At 42.7% G+C, this 20,082-nt stretch overlaps 2 protein-coding genes across 2 annotated transcripts in view; one reads left to right on the top strand and one right to left on the bottom strand.

Annotated features, from left to right (window-relative positions):
• The window catches only part of SCFD2 (sec1 family domain containing 2), a gene marked incomplete at its 5' end in the record, with an annotated part of 220,479 nt that extends 206,202 nt beyond the window's left edge, over positions 1–14,277 (top strand). The window contains 2 exons of the mRNA XM_026087925.1: positions 7,480–7,599; positions 12,550–14,277. Of these exons, the coding sequence (XP_025943710.1) occupies positions 7,480–7,599; positions 12,550–12,642 (213 nt within the window). The remainder of the gene's footprint in view (positions 1–7,479; positions 7,600–12,549) is intronic.
• A 1,344-nt stretch (positions 14,278–15,621) lies between these two features.
• Positions 15,622–20,059, bottom strand: RASL11B (RAS like family 11 member B; the record flags this gene model as incomplete). The annotated part of the gene is made up of 3 exons (XM_026087918.1): positions 15,622–17,608; positions 18,478–18,554; positions 19,888–20,059. Coding segments are annotated over 3 exons (717 nt in total), but the record flags the coding sequence as incomplete, so codon positions are not given.
• Between the last annotated feature and the right edge of the window lie 23 nt (positions 20,060–20,082).

The raw sequence follows: 20,082 nt of genomic DNA, 5'->3' as shown, positions 1-20,082 counted from the left end.
GGATGCCCAACATGTGCAAGTGTGGAGTCCTGCAGGCAGGACCCCCTGCCACAGCAAAGGCAGGAGGCCGACTGGTGGGGGAGAAGCTCTGTGGGAAAGGGCCTGAGGTTCTTACTGTCCAGCTTGAACATGCCCCAGCAGTTTGCCCTTGCTGTGGTGAAGGCTGACTACAGCCTGGGCTGCATCAGCAAGTGTATCCATCAGATCAAGGGAAATGATTATTTGCCTCTACTCAGCACTGGGGAGGCTGCACCTGAACTTCCGTGTCTAGTTTTGTCCCCCTACTACACAATAGGTATCAACAAACTGGGTGAGAGGCGACGGACATAAGTTGCAGCATGGGAAATTCCAATTGGATATAAGGAAACAAAATGTCACCATGAGAGTGGTTAAGTCTAGAGAGGCTGTGGAATCTCTGTCTTTTGAGATATTCAAAACTTGACTCTACAAAGCCCTGAGCAACCTGATCTAATTTTGAAGTTGGCCCTGCTTTGAGCAGGACTAGATGAACTCCAAAGGTTTGTTCTTTCCAACCTGAATTATTCTGTGATTCTGTGATAGTTGAAAGGACAAAATATTCTTTCTATTGTGTATGAATGCCTGCTCGGCCTGTTATACATTTCAAGACAGGTGACAAAAATAATTTTGGTTGCTGTGTTGGTACTATCCTAGAACCCATTATCAATCTGTAACAATATTATTTTTATGTTATATCAGAGCAGGTTGGTCTCAAACACAAAATCTGATATGCCTAAAGTTCAGTGGCTGTTTTCAGGAATCTCCACCTAGCGTTGCGGTGGATTTTCAAAATGCCCTGAAACAGAGGAGGATAGCTATAGAAATAGGGACCCAGTGTTCTTTCTATTCATGTATGAGAACTGAAAAAAATAATGCAGCTACTCCAAAAATAGGAGAAGACACAGTTGCTCCACTGTCAAACAGAGTAAACAAGCTGGTGCAGACAAGTGATTTCTGAAATGATTGGTTTTATTTACCAGTAACTCTCACAATTGCATTTATTCTGTGGTGTTTGATTTTATTTTTTAAGCAGGAACATACCTCGTCCTTTCTTTACCAAAAAACAAGAAACATATGTATTCCAGAAAGTCTAAATGTTCCAGTGTGTGTGTGTCTGTGTGTGTATCACAGAAGTATATTACAGAGATATCCTAGTCACAGAGACCCCTTTTGCACTTTTTGCTGCACTAACAGAGAACAGAAGATCAGAGCTTGCAGAAGGCAGAATTAACTGAGAACCAAACAGATGTGGGAGTTCAGGAAAACAGTGAGGCAGGATCAATCAACCTGACAGCCAGTGTCTCCATTTCTGGTAATTGTGTAATGTCAGAAGAGGAAGAGGAGGAGGTAGCCTTATGGAGGTTTGCAGAAAGCTTCTCACAAGCTGGAGGCAGAGCACAAGAAAGAACACAAAATATGTTCTTGAAAATGTAACAAATGGCCAATGAGGAATGTAATTATAAGATGAATTTTTCATAGAAGAAGGTTGAACTTTTCTATACAGAATGAAGAATAGACAAGTCGACAACTTGAGGGAGGTCTCCTCCCTGCCTCTTTCTCTGTCAGGGTGTGATAGGCATGAAAAGCATTGAAATAAAAGACAAGCAGCTTTTATTAGGTGTGAAAGAAAAGTAGGATATTGTAGAGAGCCATAAGAAAATAGTAAGATCGTAAAAATTCTGGATGCGTATGTGATGTAAATCTGTGTTTGTATCTGTCAAAATAAGGGTGTTGTACCAATAGAGACCTGACCCAGGCGAGTAGATAGAAGACTGATCTCTGAGATGCTATATACCTAGTATCTACAAGATTTAAACAACGTGTGGCTTTGAAGACCTAGAGAGAGTTTCAAGATGGTGCCATATTTATGGGCCTGTTGAGAGTAAAATGGTATGGTATTCATAGCACCTGAAAAGTTAGCGGCAAAAGAGTTAAAATGGTAGTTAAGTCAAACTGAACATAGCTAGACCACCAGACCACCATGAAGAGATGTCAGAGACAGATTTAGTTTGGAGAGGAGGAAACAGATCTGGGCCAGAGAGATTGGTCAGCACAAGGATGGTAGCTGAATGTATGTCCAACTTGTGTCAACAGATTAGTGGGAGAGAAGGCAGAGAGAAAACAGAAAAAAGGACCTGATAAGGCTGCTTTGAACACCGCTGATACTTGAAGGGCAGCAGGAGTGATCAGTAAGGACACACTGGGAGAGTGATTTAGAAAGGCAGGAAAAGGTTATTGTTACTTCATTACAGTAGTATCAAGACAATCTCATAAAGTCAAGTTAGAGTCTCTGAAACGTATATCTGAAAAGTCAGTCTGAACTCAGGTTTCCTCAGTCCTGTGACTGGACATGTGCTGGCAAACCTTGTTCTAGCTCCTGAATTTCTGTCATACAGAGAGGGTAGGATACTGCTACAGCATGAAGAAAAAAGATGAATGAGGGAAGGACAAGAAAGAGGAAGATTTCACCTTCATTTTATTTCATCTTCTGCTTTTTCTCCTCTGCTTTCCTTTCACTGCTTTTTCTTCTTTTTCAGTTTCTTTTAAGGTACTCTGGCTAGTAAAATTTATATTGGGAGTAGAGCGTTATACTTACTTAGAAGGAGGGTACTGCTCTGATCCAGACTGCTATTTAAAAAAAAGTCCTGTGCTGAAATCTTTCCAATATCAAGGAGGTTGTGGGATGAACAAAACCACGTCAGTAGCTTCTTACCCATGGTGAAACCTACCTAAAGGAGGCACAGATGTGGGTACCTGGAGAAGGCTGCGGAGACTTGAACCGTGCCTGGGCTGTTCTCCCTCGCAGCAGTGAGAGGTTCAAATCGTGCCCAAGCAAACATAGTGCTGGCTCTGCTGACAATGTGTGCAAACGTGTATTCAAAAAGCAAAAATTATTTTGGGGTGGGGAAATTGACACCAAGGAGGCATAGAAAGAGAACTGCCATTGGGACAGATACGTGCCAGCATTCAGCCACTCTCCATCTTTTGCTCTCTCTCTTCTCTGTTCCCAGTCTTGTTTGTGCGAAGACAAGCTCTTAAGTCTTTATGTGACTTAAGTCTTTCATATCAGTGTTTTCTGCTGGTCTTGCTGTGCTTATAATTTGTTTCTTTGTGCCAGTTTAGATGTTTATGTTTTCTTTGAGAGTTTTTCAGCAGCACTTATTGCCTCAAATACCTGCAACTCTGCTAGTAATAAAAATATCCTATCAATCATAAGGAATATATAACAGCAGAGCGAGTGAACATTATGTAGGGTGAATATTTCATGAACATATCACTTACCTCCCAAATATGTGTTCTCGCTTGCTCATTTAGTTTGTAGTTTGGCATGTTGGCTGGTGCTCCAACATTATGTGTATAAGTTTCTGGCCAGTCTGTATTTCTCACACAAGATGATCTTTTCCACTTACTGCACCATCAGCACTGTAATTATTTCATGGACTTCCTTGCATTTATATTTCCTCTTCAATTCCTGAATATAAATGCCAACTCAAATAAAAATGCTTTGGTAAGTGATAAAAACAGCCTCTGCTGTCCCAGAGATGTTAGGCTACAGCCACCCCCTGCAACACTGCTGCACAATAAAGGACTTAATTTCTTATTCAAGTCATGTCTCCTAAGCCAGTCCTTTGGCATAGGTAACCCTGCTTTTTAAATTGCCTCCTGTCAGAAAACAGTATTTGAGAACATGCAAAGAGTTTGAATGACTGAGCAGTAGTCAAAAGAGTCTTTCCCTCTCCTGTCATGATTAATGCCTCCCTTATCTGACGGACTCAAATTTGTTCAACCAGGAAAGAATTTTAAAGGTATCTCTCATCCCAAAGTGTTTCTCTGGCTAATGTGTTTATTTTGAAGCTTAGTTAATGCAGAGGGAAAAGGCCTCCTTGCCTCAAGGATTCCTGTTTTTACTGCAGCTCTAGACCACATGTGGTTTGTGATGATCTAAGCAAGACCGCTTCGCTGATACCAAGTGCCCTGCACAGCAGTCTAGTTTCAGAAGATTGATGTGTTTTTCTGTTACTTTTTCCAGTTATTCAGCGGGATTAATTGGTTTATGATTGGTCACAAATAACAGATGCACTGGTGCTGGTTTCCTGGTTGGAGGGCAGACTTAGCCCTCGTAGGCCAGTCAAAGTCGTTTCTGCTGACTTTCAGAGGAAACAGCAGTGTTTGGTCAGAGTTTTACTGACCATCTTCACCCCCGCTTTCCTGTCTCCTCCTTTCCTGTTCCTCTACACAGACACATGTGCCAACAGCAAGCCCTATAACCACCACCATCCTGAGAAAATGCAACAGTGGTCAGCTCTGAGCTGCAGCAAAGTCCCTGGTGTCCAGTCAGGAAGTCCACTGGTCCAGGGAAGCATCCCTCCTTTGGGCTCCTTTGCCTCTATTTACGGAAGATTTTCTTGACAGGGAACACACTGGCCTCTTCTCTGCTGTTATATTAATCATGCAGCCAATCCTTACCACTGCAGCAGCAGACCTTGCTCTCTGCCCACCTGCCCAACAACATGTAGAGGAGGTTGCACATGCCTTGTCAGATGGTGATTACCGAGTCCGTGACAGCAAAGCCAGCAGGGCATGTTGTGTCATCAGTTGACCAAGTTTTGAGTGTATCTCTATATAGGCTCATCATAGCTAGAAGCTTTTGGGGTTTTGCTTTTTTCTTAGTCTTCCCAATTGCCCAAGATAACTGTAGCAATCATTTTTAATGCATGGCATTTTGAAACGAAAGTGAATTTCATTTGGGGATTTTTGCAAAATTAAAATTTTACAGTAACTGAGATTTACAGGACCTAGAAATGTCCTGAAACAAACTAGTTTTAGGAGGATTCCAGAATGTGCATGTTGCTTTTTGTTGTGGTTCATTTCAGTTCTTCTTCTGTATCACAGAAGTGAGATGTGTTTAGCTACATGGAGCCAGTTCCTTCAAAAGAGACAGCCTTGGGTGGTTGTATTATCAAATAAAAAAATCTTGGCAGAAATTTACATTCTTAACCCAGCCAAATATTTGGTACCCAAAGCATCATCCTCCTTCAAAACATTTGCGCATAGCATAAGAAAATTACAGATTCCAAAACCCTTTTCATTGCAGCTTTAATTTAATTTAGAGTTTGCATGCCTAATAGTATTTTTAATATGCATTTCTGGAATTTGTCATTTGAACTTGAGAAAAAATAAGTTTTATATAAGGAACATGTGTTTGGATCTAGGCTTATTTTGACTGAAGGAAATGATTTGTCAAGATATTTTCTCTTTACTATAGCCATGAAAGCCTGTGTTTTCTAATTAATATTCTTAGGTTGGGTGTCCTTACAGTTTTTCCAATGTTATACATGCATGTTTATGATGAGTTTGTTTCACTAGGAAAGATATTAAGAAAGAGAGATTTTATTCAGTAGCAAGCTTCTGGAGTTCGAGGTCTTCACATAAGAATCTTCATGAAATTGCTCTGGTAACAGGATTAAGAGTAGAAAAGAGCCAGGAAAAGGAATAAACCTAGTAATTCCTGTATTGCCTTGAGGTGCAGTAGCACAGAATTTTGTTTTGCCAAATTTATATTCATCATCTTTGTGAGCAGTTAGTTCTTTAACCTTGTTTCACTGCTTACAGCAATTATGACATGAAATACTTTAATATTTGAGCAAGTAATAGTTCTAGCTGACCTTTTTAAGTAAATATTTAGATCTTACTCAAACTCTTCATGGTATTTGTAATTAAGGAGTGGGCTTTTTTCCTCTCGAGGTTAACACCATGTTTTATGTGGAGAGTAAGAAGTGTAACATGGGAAAGAAGTCTAACATGGGAAAGTGGATAAAGAGAGGGTCTTTGTAAGGTCTGGTATATTGATTTAATTGTTCTGTTAGTTTAAATGGAAAACTGCTAAATGTAGCACTAGAACTGCAGGACACCCTGCTAAATTGTAGTATATATGCTATCTGCGCCGTCAGTTGAATGAAGATGGCTAGGAAAGCAGGTGAGATTAAGAGAATAAACACTCAATACACAAATACTCAGCTCAGTAATACATCTGCCTAAGGCTTTTTGTACAGATTTCAAACTCCTGAGGAGTTCAAGAGCTCTGTGCCTGGGGAGCAGCATTTAACAGGGAGCACTGTGTAATCAAAGGCCCCAGTGAGCCTGGAGAGAGAGAGAGCATGCAATCCCCCTGTGCTTGCTTCAAAGGGAAAAGTCTCTTCTGAAGGCTGCCAGTCAGAAAGCATGACAGAGCTGCAGGACAAAAAACTGCCCGAAGACTAAATATAGGACAGCCACAGTAAGGAACAGAAGAAGAGTTGTACCCCAAGGAGCTGGAGCCACAGGGATCAAAGATAGTAGCTGCTGCAGTGGTGGCAGCAGAGGAACTGCGCTCCGCCCAAACACAGATTGATTACCACTCTCATTCTGTCGAGTGAATGCTGCCGAAAGCCTACGCGGCTGGAAGGAGAGGGGGTGGAGAGTCTAAAAAAGAGCAAATTGAACTGTTCTCACTGTCACTTTCCAGAGCCAAACATTTTGAGTGTTTCATACTCGAAGGCATGTGGTGTTGCAACAAGAGCAATGGCCCGGGCTCCGTTGACATCACATCCCAAGGCTCCGCAAAGCCTGGCACAAGGCTTTATCAGGGTAGTGTGTTTTATTAAGAAAGAGAGAGTGAGAGAAAACAGCAAACTAATCATACTTTTAGAAGTGGTTTAGAGGAAAGTAATGTAAAGCATCACCTTCACATTTAAAAACAAAATGTAGTTTTATAGAGTCGTAACTGAAATGGAATATTTGTGCCATTTTAATGCTATTCAGAAAAAATGAAAAAAAAATTTGTTTGGGCTAAAATTTTCCATATTAGTTACACCCCAATCATAGAAATATTGAAAACTTTGAAGTGAAATGAGCTAAAACTGATCACGTACTATATTGAACCTGATCTATTTTCATTAGATTAATTATAAAGTATTATTCATTGCACCGGTGAAAAAACATTATTTATGATTCTTTCCATTGCTGACCTAAGGCAGGGATTCTCACATGTTTAGACTAGACCCCTTGCTTCCACTAGATCATAATTTACCCCTCATTCCTTAAAGCCCTAAGCATACGTGTATCCAAACTATGCATCTACCCAAGTGCTGCCCTCCCACTCTGGGAAAGGAAGGAAAGGAATGAAGAAAGAATGGAAGGAAGGTCCTCAGACCTCATGGGAAACTCCTCTAGATTTCAGTGGAAGCCATGAAGACTCCATATCCCTGGAAATGTTCATCATTTTTAACCTGACATTATCCCCATTGATCTCCCATTCAACTGTTGTGGGAACCAGTGTTCTGTGAATATTTCCTTCCAAGGATCCTCATCCGGAGTCTGTCTTCCTCAGGCAGCTCATGGTGCCAGTCACTGCCAGTGTGCTCTGCACAGGTTTGGAGATGGAATGAGCAGCTACAAATAATGCTTTCTGTCATTTTACAGGTGAATCGCCCTCACCCTGGTGACCATCCTCTTCTGATCATCTATATGATTGGTGGAGTGACAGTCTCTGAGGTCAAAATGGTGAAGGACCTGGTAGCAACACACAAACCTGGTACCCAGGTAAAGAGAGCTCTAAATATACAGTTCCTATCTGAACAAAAACTAAGAAAATTCATCAGATAAAGTTGGCTGTAGTATTCGTACCAAACCTACACCAAGCCACAGCCACATGGGTGGTAATGGTATTAGGATTTTGCTGTGAAACATCTTTCAGTAACAAGTGTTCAGACTCAAAGGGTCAGTTTTTTGCATGTTAGAGTCAGCAATTAAGATTCAAACTCAGGTTGGAGGCCTGGCCTTCAGGACAGAGTAGCATTATTCTGAAGGAGCTTTCATCATGTCTCAAAAGATGCAAGTATTGGAATTCTTTTTAAGCAGAAACATTTGCTGTCCAAGAGGCTACAAGCTCCCAGCTGCACCTACCAGGCGTAGTGCAAGGATGCTCAGAAGGAGCCTGCCAAGGACCTGGGTACCATCTAGTGATATATCAGTAGTGATGGACCAGACAAGTTAATCAGCACTGCTGAGGAGCAAGACAGATTAGCCTGGATACAGCTGTACTGCTTCTGGACCAGATCATGAACCTCTGAGGTGCCCTGTTAGACATACCACTGCTAGGAACAGCCCCATCGAGTACACCAAGGAGCAGATAGGACTGTCTGTTTAAAAGCCATCTCAGACAGGGGCAGAAAACGTTTGTAATTAGGGACTTAGAGTGAAAAGGTACTGGATCTAAGGGTCACACATCAAAATTTCAATTGAAAAGACTCAATTAATATCTGAGTTCATCTTAGGATGCCAAAAATAAAAGACTTCAGCCGAGGCAGTTAGGGCAGAGTTGTCCAAGCGAACTGTGCCTTTGAACCTTCACAAGATTACCCCTATTACCCCTTTGGCCTCTCATTCCTCTCTACTGATAAGTGGCTTGCGCCTTTCCTCTGAAATCTTGACAAACAAGATCCATGTCTAGATACCCTAGACATTGAACCTCAGGCCATTTTCCTTTTGTTTCACTTCCAAGATTAAAATGCCAGCCGCCCCCTGCTTGCAGGAGAGTGGGTGCAGCAACTGAGGGGTCAGCCTCCTCCCAGACTCTCACAGAGTCAAAAACAGACCCTTTCCCAAGGAGGTTATGGGCAGGACAATTTAGATGCAAGTAAACAGGCAACATTTCACAAGGTTTTCTAAAAAAATACTCCAACCCATCCTTGAGTCTGCCCTTACTTCACAGTATCCCTGCTGTCCCCTATGCAGTTTATTCTTCCTAATCCCCCTCCATAGCCAGTGTTTCTTCCTGTTTGATTTTGGAGGCAGACTAAGCACCTTCTTCCCCCTGTTAGCCACAAGATGAGACTTCAGCTCCTAATGGTGGATGCTGCTTTGAACTGCACCTGCGCTAGGTGCCTTGACTAGCCTGAAGCAGACAATGGGGAGAGAGCCCAAAGTCTCTGTGGCTCTTGGATGTGCTGCTGCCAGGAGGATGGCTCCTGCGGTGAAGCCTCCATGTGCTGGTCTTTGCCTCTTTCACTCTCTGGCAGCAGAACTTGACTGTAGCAGTGGAGTGGAGAGGAGAGGCAAAGGAGATGGATGGATGGGCTCCAGCATCATCCAAGATGTTAAAAAGCATTGTTAATTGTGGAGGAATGTGTACAAGAGCAATCGGGTGTCTGCTGGGTAGTGCAGCTATACAGGGTAATCTAAAAACTGCGGAAAGATGCAAGAAGTGCTGTGTAACTAGCTGCATCATAAACATAAGTCTGATTTCCAAGGTGGCTTGTAAACATCTTGTTTTCAATTCCTATGCAATTCAGTTTTGATTAGTGAGAAATCATTAGCAAGATGGAGCCAACCAACTTGAGCAGCCCCTGGGTTTCACATGTGTTTTCCACAGTTTAGTTGTCTTTGCGAAGCAGTCTCAAGCAGCGTTTTATAGTATTGAATACCAATTTTAAGCAATGTTTCTTTCATCTGATAACACATTTCACCCCAGTTAGCCTATTGCTAATCTCCTCAACACAGTGAATAAAATTCTTTCCTGTCTTGAACAGGGATTGAACTGTGACACACTGATGGACAAGTTAATCCACACCTTAAATGTATTAATGTACCTTTAAAGATAAGCACAGAGTTAACAAGCGAGTTGGTTGAAAACTGCAGTAAGACTTTCGACTAACTTTCTAGAGGGAATTGAGGCTTGACAGTGGTGACACAGGATCTGGTGTTGCTTTGCTTTGACTTAACCCTGGTGGCAGGTCACCCTCTGAGGCAGATTCCTGAAGAAATTTAAGGTTTTACTGCAACTTGCCCTTTGTCCAAATGCACTATGTTTGAGGTGAAAAGACTTCAGGGGAGAGTCTAGAGGAGGAAGAAAAAGAAAAAAAGAAGCAGTTGTTTAAGTCTCTCATATAAAAATGTTTATGAGTTAGTTGGATTTACCTGGATTTCTGCACTACAGCTTGTGAATGTGTGCCATCTGTTTGGGATTATTCTCTTTTCAAAAAGCCAGGCATTTGCCTAACCCGAGCCAGTATTTAACAGAGCTTTTTTTGTGGTGTTCAGGCAATCAGTTTCAGACATCAGGGCAGGAGGAAAACGTTGGGCCCACAATTCCATTCCATTCAAACAAAGCACTGACATTGGTACTAATTATTGGCTCTGGAGAAACAGAAAGGTGTGTGGGTGCAAAAATAAAGAATTGAGTAAAGTAACAGAAAAACTGACAGGATGAACTAATTACTCCAACATTTGTTTGTAGCTGAGGCAAGTGGCATTCCAATGTGTAGCAGAAAATACGTTTCTATCCACAGAGGTGCTCTTCATCTGAGTATGAATGACAAATTCATTTCTCATTGTGAAGCACAAAGGAATATAGTATTTTCTATGCATCATTTGTTTTTGGATGGTGCTGAATAGCCTCCCTGACAGTACCTAACCAAGTGAGAAGTATCCTAATAGAAAAGGAAAAAATGACTTTTTTCATTAATTAAGAGAGTGATAAAGGGAAAAGAGCAGGAGTGGAAGTTTTACCCCCCGCTTCAGCACTCACAAGCATATGTAGTTATGAGGCTGAGGCATGCGCACAGATAAACCCCTGCAGATGCGTCCTTCCCTTGCCTTGTTCCGTGGGAGCTGCCCACTGCAGTGCKCTGGGTCAGGCTGTGAGTTCCCGGCCCCCATAGCTCAGCTGTCAGCAGGAGCAGCATCTCCTCATGCAGAGCATCAAAGACAGGCACAAAGTATTGAATAAGGAGAAGGTCTGCAAAGGAAATTTACTGTCCTGAAGAGCTTTGCCTGAAGAAAATATGGCCATTTCTTATCTGGGCAGTTCACCCATTCTCTGTAAAAATCAGAGGACAAATATTCACATTTATCACCATGCAGAACCCTCACAGATAGCAGGGGGCAAGGAGGGAAGTCCCACAGTATTTGGCTTTATCCTTGCTCATAAGTTAAAGTCGTGGTTCTCATTTTTCTGTCTGGGCTTGTTATCAGTTGCACAAATCCCCTCATGGTTTAATGGTAGGACTCCAAGATGAAATTGCTTTTATCTGGCAGTGGCTGTTGTTGTTGCTTGGCTTGTAGACCGAAAACTTGGGTAATGTGCCCCCTCATGTTTTTCAGAATTAAGCTGGGTGTTAACAAGATGAGCACATACTGTGCTATACATTCTTACATAACATCAGTAAGACGGTGTCAGCCTTTGGCACCTGCAAATTACAGAAATAGTTTTTCAGCCATAGGAAGCAGAAGAGATAATCAGTGTCAGTTTGCTGCAGATTGTGTGGGAGGATATGGGAAGGGGGAAAGTGAGGGGGAGATGATCATCAGTACAGAAGAGATCTGTAGTAATTTAACTCCAGATTCTTTCCATTATTTGAAGTGAAAAGATGAAAGAAAGAACAACATAAAGTTGAAGTGTAGTACTACCAAATCCTAAACTGCATATGTCTTCTAAGTCTTTCTTTAAAATAACCTGCAATATTAGACTGTACAGGCCACACATTTAAGCTGAGTGCTTTATGTTCTGTGATGAAGAGCACAAGCAATTTGATAACTACTGCAGGAAACACACACACACACACACACTCAGTGTTGTTGGTGCTTGTGCTTCCCCTCCTTGCATTTGCACAGAAGAAGCAAAATCATTTTCAAGTGGACTAGTACAATAAATCTTCTGCCACATCTCTGCTTGCTAGCCATTAGTCCTGATCCCACAAATGCTGCTGAGCATGGGGCTTTGTAAGAGCAGGTGTCCTATGACTTTGAGAGCAACATGACCCTGAGTTAGCTCTGCACACACTAGCTCCTTGATAGCTTTGCCCTGCAGGCAAGCCCTTACACTACAGACCTGCGTATTGTTTTTCACTTTAGAAAAATAGATTCAGTGTGCATATCTTCTCTGTAGTGACAGGTTCGTTCATCAGGCCCATCTTGGATTAAAAACTTAACCAAACAAAAACAATAACATCCCAACAGTGTCCAAGATTGAGCTCTGATCATGATGTGCACAACCGAGGGTGTCTTGTCTGAAGAGAAATTTCTGAACAGGGACTGTAGTTCACAGAGCAGCCACAGCAGGCAGGCAACACTTCTGTAGTGCTTGCCTCATCTTAAACAGAGAGGAAACAGCTGTCAGTCAAAACTGCCTGTTGACAAAATTCTGTGCTACAGGAGAGGAAACTGCTGGTTGAGCATCTGGTGCCTTGCGGTAAACACAATGGCAGTCACAACAAATCACTGGGTAAGATGTGGGTAGAAGCGAGTCAAAGCACACATTCATTAAGAGTACAATGCTACTAGTCATTATGTTCCTTAAGAGATTTAACTGCAATTATTAGCCAGCAGACAGTATCACTGGGCAAGTTGTATTGCCCTGTCAGTAAGCACCAGAAACGCACAGCATATCTAGTGTGGTGTAAGCAAACAGTTCGTGTGCACGTCTCATTTATACTGCAGTCAGTCTCAGACCCCTTAATTTTGATGTGCTGTTTCTTTTCCCCCTTTCTTCAGGTACTTGTGCTCTCCTCAGCACTCCTGACACCGCTGAGTGTTATTGAGCTGTTGTTTGCCACAGAGCATCTCCAGCCTGACACTGATATCTGACGTGGGAGCATCTGTGGAGAAGATAAGTGACTTCCTTGGCTGGAAACATCAAATCCTTCGTCTGTCACCCTTTCCAATATTCCCCCCCAAAATGACATGTCCTCTGCTGCAGTTATGTTTCCAACTGAAACAGGGTGAAGCAACTGGATACCTGGCTGCAAGGAAATATGTGCAGCTTACGGAGAGCACTTAAAAATGGTCCACTTGTCCAGTGACCAACTCTCCCCTCTTTAAAGATAATGCATCGTGGTTCTGAATCATGTAGTATGCACTGGCCTTCCCCCAGCCCCACTCAGTACAAGCAAGGACAGCTGCTTGTAATAATTCCCTAGAAAAGGGGAAGGTGAGGAAAATCCCTTAGGACCACAGGCTGCTGAATTTGCACTCCCTGAGCAGACCTTTTCTCTGTGAGTAATCCTGATGGTTGCACTGGGGTTGCTTCTGGTGGGAAATGCTGCTGAGGGAGGAAGAGGCTAGCAATATCCACCCTCTTTGTCATGTTACCCTGCAAAACATGTGTGCCTTATGGAGCATTAGCAGCCTCTGCTCTTACTTCGTCTCTCACCCCAGAGAGGCCTGGGTACAACCCTGCTCTTACCAGCAGAGCAGCTGCCAGTCCACTGGTGCTCCCAGCTCAACTGGTGGGAGCAGAGAAACAGAGCCAGAATCAAGCGTGGAGTTACATGGTTGCTTCTCTCTCAGATTCCCAGTTCCTGCTCTAGTTTCTCCACCCACAGTCCCAGGAGAAAAGACTGTTTCTGATGGCACACTTCTCTGTAGTTTTGCGCAGTAGGACATATGGTCTGTGATGGTTTGATGTTAACCCTGGAAAAATGCTCCTCTCCCATGCTTTTAAAAAAGAAAAAAAAAAGCATGTTCCCACTTTCAAGAGGCTGTGGTGGCAGATTCTTTCTTGAGTAGATTTCTGAACAGCATGATTAGAGAACAGCTTTTGATTTGCGATCATGAAAGAGCTGCTATCAAACTCAGTTATGTAATTTTTCTTTATAAAACTTTGATAAAATCTAGGATAAAAAAGCATCAGCCAGTAGAGATTGTGATTGCATATAGCACCAAGACTTCAAAATTGCAGCATAAAATGGTGGAGCTATAAAGCTGCATCCTCTTGGTTCATTCCAGAGATGCTAAGACTACAGCTTACACTGAGAATGTGAATGTGAAATTGTATGTGAAATTTGCTCTATCATATCATTCTTTATTATGCTAAAGGAATAGATTAAAGAGGAAGTAGCTTTTTAACCTTTGTTCAGTAGCTAGCTTAAGTTCTCTTAAATGTTTATAATGGTCTTCAGAAAAGGCTGCATTTTGATTTAAACCCACTCTTGAGTGGCTAGAAGGGAACAATGAACTGATTATAAAGCATGGACAATGTTGCCTCTATGGAAAAGAGATTTATAAGAATCACTATAGAATGGAACTTTGTGCTATAAAATATGAGAAATATTATGAGATTGTAATGTTAAAAGCTCAAGAAATATTTATCAGAGCAACTTGAAGGCAAATAGCCAGTCCATTTGTTTTCTTTTTTCTTTTTTTTTTTTTTTCGTTCTGTACTGTTTATCTTAGAATATAGATGTTTTGGAAATTATGTAATCAATAAAGCAAAGCTCCTAACTTTGAGCCTAACCTCATCTGGTTACACAAGGCTGTGCATGCCCACACAGCACATGCCTGTGACCCAGTTTTCCTTTGCGCTATTCGATTGCCCCTAGGAACCTAAAGCTTCTGTCCTGGGAGGTGTCCTGGAGGTGTTCCATACTCTGCTGGCAGCAGAAAGGCTCTTCTCCTTCCAGTGGTCATTGCTGACCTCTGTCAACAGCCCCAAGGGGGCTCAGGTACTCCCATCTCTATCTGAGATGCTGCTTTCCTGAGATGATGAAGTCTGGCAGCTGTGGTCCCCTCTCCCCCACCCACTTTCATCAAGTGCTCTCAGGTCTCTCACCTGCCCATTTGAGGACATCCTGTAGAGGATAATGAGAAGAGAGTTGGGTTTAAGTAGACACTAGCACTACTGCACTTCTTACAGGTCAAGCAGTTCCCCTGCCTTGAGGCAGTGGCTATTTTTCCAGGCTCCCCCACTGGAGGGATCTTTTCAGCCAGTGGCCACAGATGTGGAGATGGGTGCTGGGACTCAGCCACCATCCCGTTCTCAGAAGCTAAAGAGGGAGCAGCAGCTAAAGAGAAAGCAGCAAATGGTTGCAAGAAACCTGCTCCTCTTCTAGAACAAGACTGGAATGGAGTCTTTGCAGAGGCTCTCATGTAATAAGTAGCTCCATCTTTGTAGGAAACAGCTGTACTAGCTACACATAACGTGTGCTGGGGGAAAGCCGGGGCGATGTGTGTTCTCCTGCCCTGGCAAAACCTTTCTCTTGTTCCTTTGGCTGCTGGAGGGGCACAAAGCTCCTGCCAGTCACATGCAAACAGGAATAGCACGGAAGAGACTTTGCTTGTGCAAGTGCCCTTCAATGTGGGTGCAGGACCACAGCAAGGAGTGTCTAAGCCCTTCGTGTGTGACACTAAACTAAACAAAAAAGGGAGGGGGACGGAAAAACACAAGGCCACTCTTAGCAAGGAGGTTTGCTACTAGAATAAGCGAAGCGGTATTTGGTGAAAAGCTCAGGCTGGATGGGCAGGCTCCGTTTTGTTTATGATCCTGGTCCTAAATCAGTTGGTGAGGCTGGAGTGGCAGTTCGTGGTCAAAAGATTACCAGCAGCAGGACCCTGTCAGTGTTTCCCCATGCCGATTATTATGGCTGTGTACTAACCCAGTGACTCTGTGTGGTAGTCAGTCTAGTCCAAGCACAACCATCCTCCTCAAGAGGAGGATGCAGTAGGAGCTCACATTAAAGCTACTTTATACATGAATAAAACAGTTGCAGATTTGTAGTAACTTGATTGAATTCTTCATTGTGTCATACAGCTCAATATACAAAACTGTTCTACAGACTTTTTTTTTTTTAAAGTGGAAGTCATTTAAAACTCAGTGTTCTGCCAGTTTTGACCTACCTTACATCATTCTTTTCTTATTAGAGTTTTTTGACAAAGGGACATGAAGAATCCAGTTCTATTTTGTAAGGTCTCTGCTTTTTTCAGTTCCTCTCCTGAAAGAATTTCTTACAAGGAAGTTGTAAAAGGGTTGTGAGAGCTTCCCCCCTGCAGATCATGGTAATAAAGCAAAAGGATAGGCAGCAAAGGCCTTCTTAACTGTTTCTGCAATGTATGTAACTACCCCAAGAAAACTATTACTTCTGTCTCAATGCTTCACTGGTTATTACCCATTGTTTCTCATACACATGAAGAACACACACATGAAAACATGCAATTCAAAAAATTTAATGTTGAAACAGGGAGTAAGAATGAAAAGTCTGCTCCATATGAGGAGTAACTATACACAAAATAAATAAATTACAGTTTACACAAAAGCACAACTGGCTTTTTAAAGTGCATGTGTATAAGGCCATTTGCCTGTGAACTCCATTGGCTCAATGTAAAAATACATAAATCTGCCAGATGTGTTTAAGGATGACCAGGGACTGGCTCAGCTCAGAACAATCAACCAGCTTCATTGCCTAGAGCCTGCAGCGTGTTTCACATCAAAGCTGAATTACAGCTGGGTTCTTTCTGTGCCTATCATACATGGTAGTGACAGAAGGAGAAGAGTGTCTCATACCAGCTGCTACCTACAGTGGTCTATCGCTCCAACTCCAGGCTCATACCTCAAAAGCTCAGCGTTGGATCATTTAGTCTGGACAGTATTCTTTCAGACAGTAAAAAATTCACAAGTCATTTGTAATTAGATATGTTTACACCCTGTGCACAATACTTTTGCATACAAGGAGTCTGTTCAAATTGTCAGCAATAATATAGCTAGTAAAAAATAAACGACCATTGTTTACAGTCTTGATACCCAGTCACGTCCACTTATTTTACACTTATAGAACAATTTCATGTTTGCTTGTTTGTTTTGAAATACATGGGTAATAAATGGCTCTACTGTGCAATAAAATTAAACAGATATATCATGCTGTCCTTCATCCAAGTGAAAACACGGTAAGACTCAAGTGGTTACTTCTGAACAGTGAACTACAGTTCAGGCTATTTCTCTGCTCAAGTACAAGAAGTTGAGAGTTACAGCTAGAAGTTTTTTTCTGCACGAACTTTAAGCCAAATCTGTCCCGTTGAAGAAAAGACAAACTGAAAGCTCATTTCATTTACTGGAAAGTATTTTCATTTGGAAATGAAACTTGTTCCACAAGTTACATCCCAGAACCATTTCAARAGTTTCCCCCCCTCCCCCAATCTTCTTTAACCAATTTCTTGTTTCTACAGCCATTCAAAAGGCTACCTGAACCATCTTTTTTTTTTTTTTTTCCTCCCCACAATGCCTTGGACTCTAGAAGTGCCAGTGTTTAACATTCCAGGTTTCATACTCAGGCTAAAATGTTGGGAAGACCAAAACCTCCACTTGGCTCTGCTTTTAAACAGAAGTGACAGTCCTCACTTTAGCAGACAAAGCTTGCTTAAACCTTCTCTTCAGATCCTGCATGTTGGGGGATTTTGGCCGTGGAATAAGAGAGGTTCTTCTTCGCTCAGGAGTGCTGGTTGTTTGTTGTTTACTAACTTCTTTACACAGGACATGGAAAGCATTGAAGACATCGTTATAGTTTTCACTGACAGATACTTCATAGAAAGTACAGCCCAGCATGTTGGCCAGCTGAAGTCCATGCTGAGGCTCCACCTCTTTAATATGCAAGAGATCAGCTTTGTTGGCTACGATGACCACAGGAACTGTGTTTCCTGGATGCAACTGTCGAACATGATGGTAAAGGTGACTAAGCAGTTCATAGCTCTTATAATCTGTGATGGAGAAAACAATCACAAGTGCATCTGCCCAGCGAATGCATCTGTTCAGCTGGTCATTACAATCCAGACTGCATTCATGAATCTGAAAGATGAATTGTCTTAAGTTAGATAATTGAAATAGCAAAAAAGATTAAAGGAACCTGCCTTCAACATCTGTAAAGCCAAATGCATTTCATATTTTCAGACATATGTATTTGCATTTCAAATACAAACTTAATCTGAGTGTGGCACATAAATATATATGTTGATTCAGCTGCAAAAAGCTGGAATTTAACACTGGAGTTTGCTATTCTCAAATGGAAAATCGACCTGAGTAGTTCTGCATGCAGAGAAAGACTTTGTAGTTCCACAGAATGGGAAATTAACTGGCTAGACAGTAAGTCTGGGGAAGCAAAGATATGAGCTGGAAGCATTTAGACCTGGAGAGCTGCCCAGTTCAAAAAGGCAGAAATCCAGCATTACTCAGGTCTATACATTCAAAACTTTAACGTACAACAGCCTAATGAGTACAGGCACAACACAGTAGACATAAGTTTCCATCATATGCATTTATGAAGCGAATGTTTGCTGGGCTGTAGTCATGACATTTTTCTTCACATGTACCACATTTGCACAAAAGCATTTTGTCTTTTTATCTAATGTTCCTCATATGTGAGAATAAAACACTTAACAAATAATTCAGCCCTACAAAAGTAATGGGCCTCCAACGTACAAATGATTCACAGAAATAGTGAGTTGTTTTCTTTTACTGCCAGCACACTTCGGGCACCTGGGACATCTGGTTTGACTGGTTAAAAAACAAGTTACCAGTTCTCCCACATGAAACACCAAACTCTGAAAGGGACAATGAAATATTTTCTAGAAAGACCGTAATGAGAGGGTGCATATGGAGGGACAGGCACACAAAAATCAGAGCTGCTTTGGTGAACTGCATGGATGTGTCTAGCTCACCTGAACTCCTGGAGTATCTTGCACTTGAATAGCCAACATCTCTCCATCTATCTGGATATGTCTGCTGTAGAGATTACCTAATGACAACACCAACAATATCATAAGTACAGTCACAGCTCCACAAACAGACAAATGCTGCTTTTGGAGGGAATGAGATGAAGAAACCCTCCCCCACCCCATTAGTTGTGCAGGGAAAGTGATACTGCTATTAACAAACTGAGGGACCAGTGTAAAAATTTGGTATGTGTAAAAACCCATAAATTTATGATGTTACTAGAAGCCTGGGATTTAATCTGCATTGATTTGTTTTGAAGCTTGACATTTAATATTGTGCAACTTGGAGCTTAATCACTTCTTAAAGGCTGACTTAAGCATAAAGGTAACTAGGCAAAATAACCAACTTTTAATATAGAAACGCAGTTTGCTTGTCATTTAGTTTTTTTGCACTTTGGCAAACCTTTTGTCTGAAAAACTATTTGTAAGCTCTCTGCTGGCTGACTGGTAAGATTTACTGTTTTGCTGTTTGTTTGGTTGGGGGGGGTTTCCCAAGTAATTTCCTCGACAGAATTCTGTGTATTTAAGTTTGCATTAGTTTACTCTTCCCACTGTGCTACACTCAGGCAGGTACTTAACATTGCCTCTTCATTTTCCCCATTAAGCTGGCACTGCCTAGCTCTTTTGGCTGCTAGCATTCAGTTTGCCTAGGGTAAAATATTAGGTTTACATAATGTTTTCTTGTTTTAGATAAAAGACTTCTTCAAAGAAGGACGTTTTCTCCATATAAAGTAAATTCTGGTAGAGAATAGAAACACAGTAGAAGGAAACAGTAGCGAAGCTGTGATCACAAACTGCATGTTTGCAGTAACTGGTATGCACCTCTCTTTGGACTGCCAGTCAGAATATTGCAAGAGCCGAATATCAAACAAATGAACGAGTTGCCAGCCTCATAACTTTTTGGTGGTTGGTTTGTGATGCCCCTGCCCCTAAAAATACCTGTTGTGGGTTGCATTCATAGCCCCATCTTTAAGTTCTCTCACACCTATGACCTGATTCTCTGCTGGTTTTGTACACTTACTTCCAGCACTCGCACATGCCCTTTCTAAGCATGGTTTTACCCCTTTTGGTTAGTCTGCGATCCGGCACCACTTCACAGAAGCCACGAGCAGGGCACCGACTGGCTTCCCTCCCTTCCCGGTGCAGCCGCTTTTACTCGACAGTAAATACCGTCCCCTCCACCACCACCACCGCCGCCGCCGCCCCGGGCTGGGGAGCCCAGCTCCCCTGCAAGCAGCTCCTGCTGCCGGGCGCTCCGTCGCCGCCGTCGCGGCGGGACAGAGGCAGCGGCGCTGCCGGGGGCGCCCCGAGGGGCCGGGGCCGCCCCGAGAGGCCGGGGCCGGGGCGGGCGCTCACCTGCGTTGCGCTCGTAGTCGCCGATGAACCGCCTCGTGAGGAACCGCACCACCAGCGCTGCGGGCAGGCCAGAGAGACGCAGCGTTAGCCGGGCTCGCCGCCGCGCCGCGCCGCGCCGCCCCGCGCCCGCCTCACCTGTCTTGCCCACGCCGCTGCCCCCCACCACGGCGATCTTGACGAGGCGGGGGCGGGCGG

Source organism: Apteryx rowi, unplaced genomic scaffold (genome assembly GCF_003343035.1).
Source record: "Apteryx rowi isolate R43461 unplaced genomic scaffold, aptRow1 scaffold_740, whole genome shotgun sequence".
NCBI classification, from domain to species: Eukaryota; Metazoa; Chordata; class Aves; order Apterygiformes; family Apterygidae; genus Apteryx; species Apteryx rowi.
The sequence above is the reverse complement of the archived record's forward strand: the minus strand, read 5'-3'. Positions and strand labels throughout refer to the sequence as shown.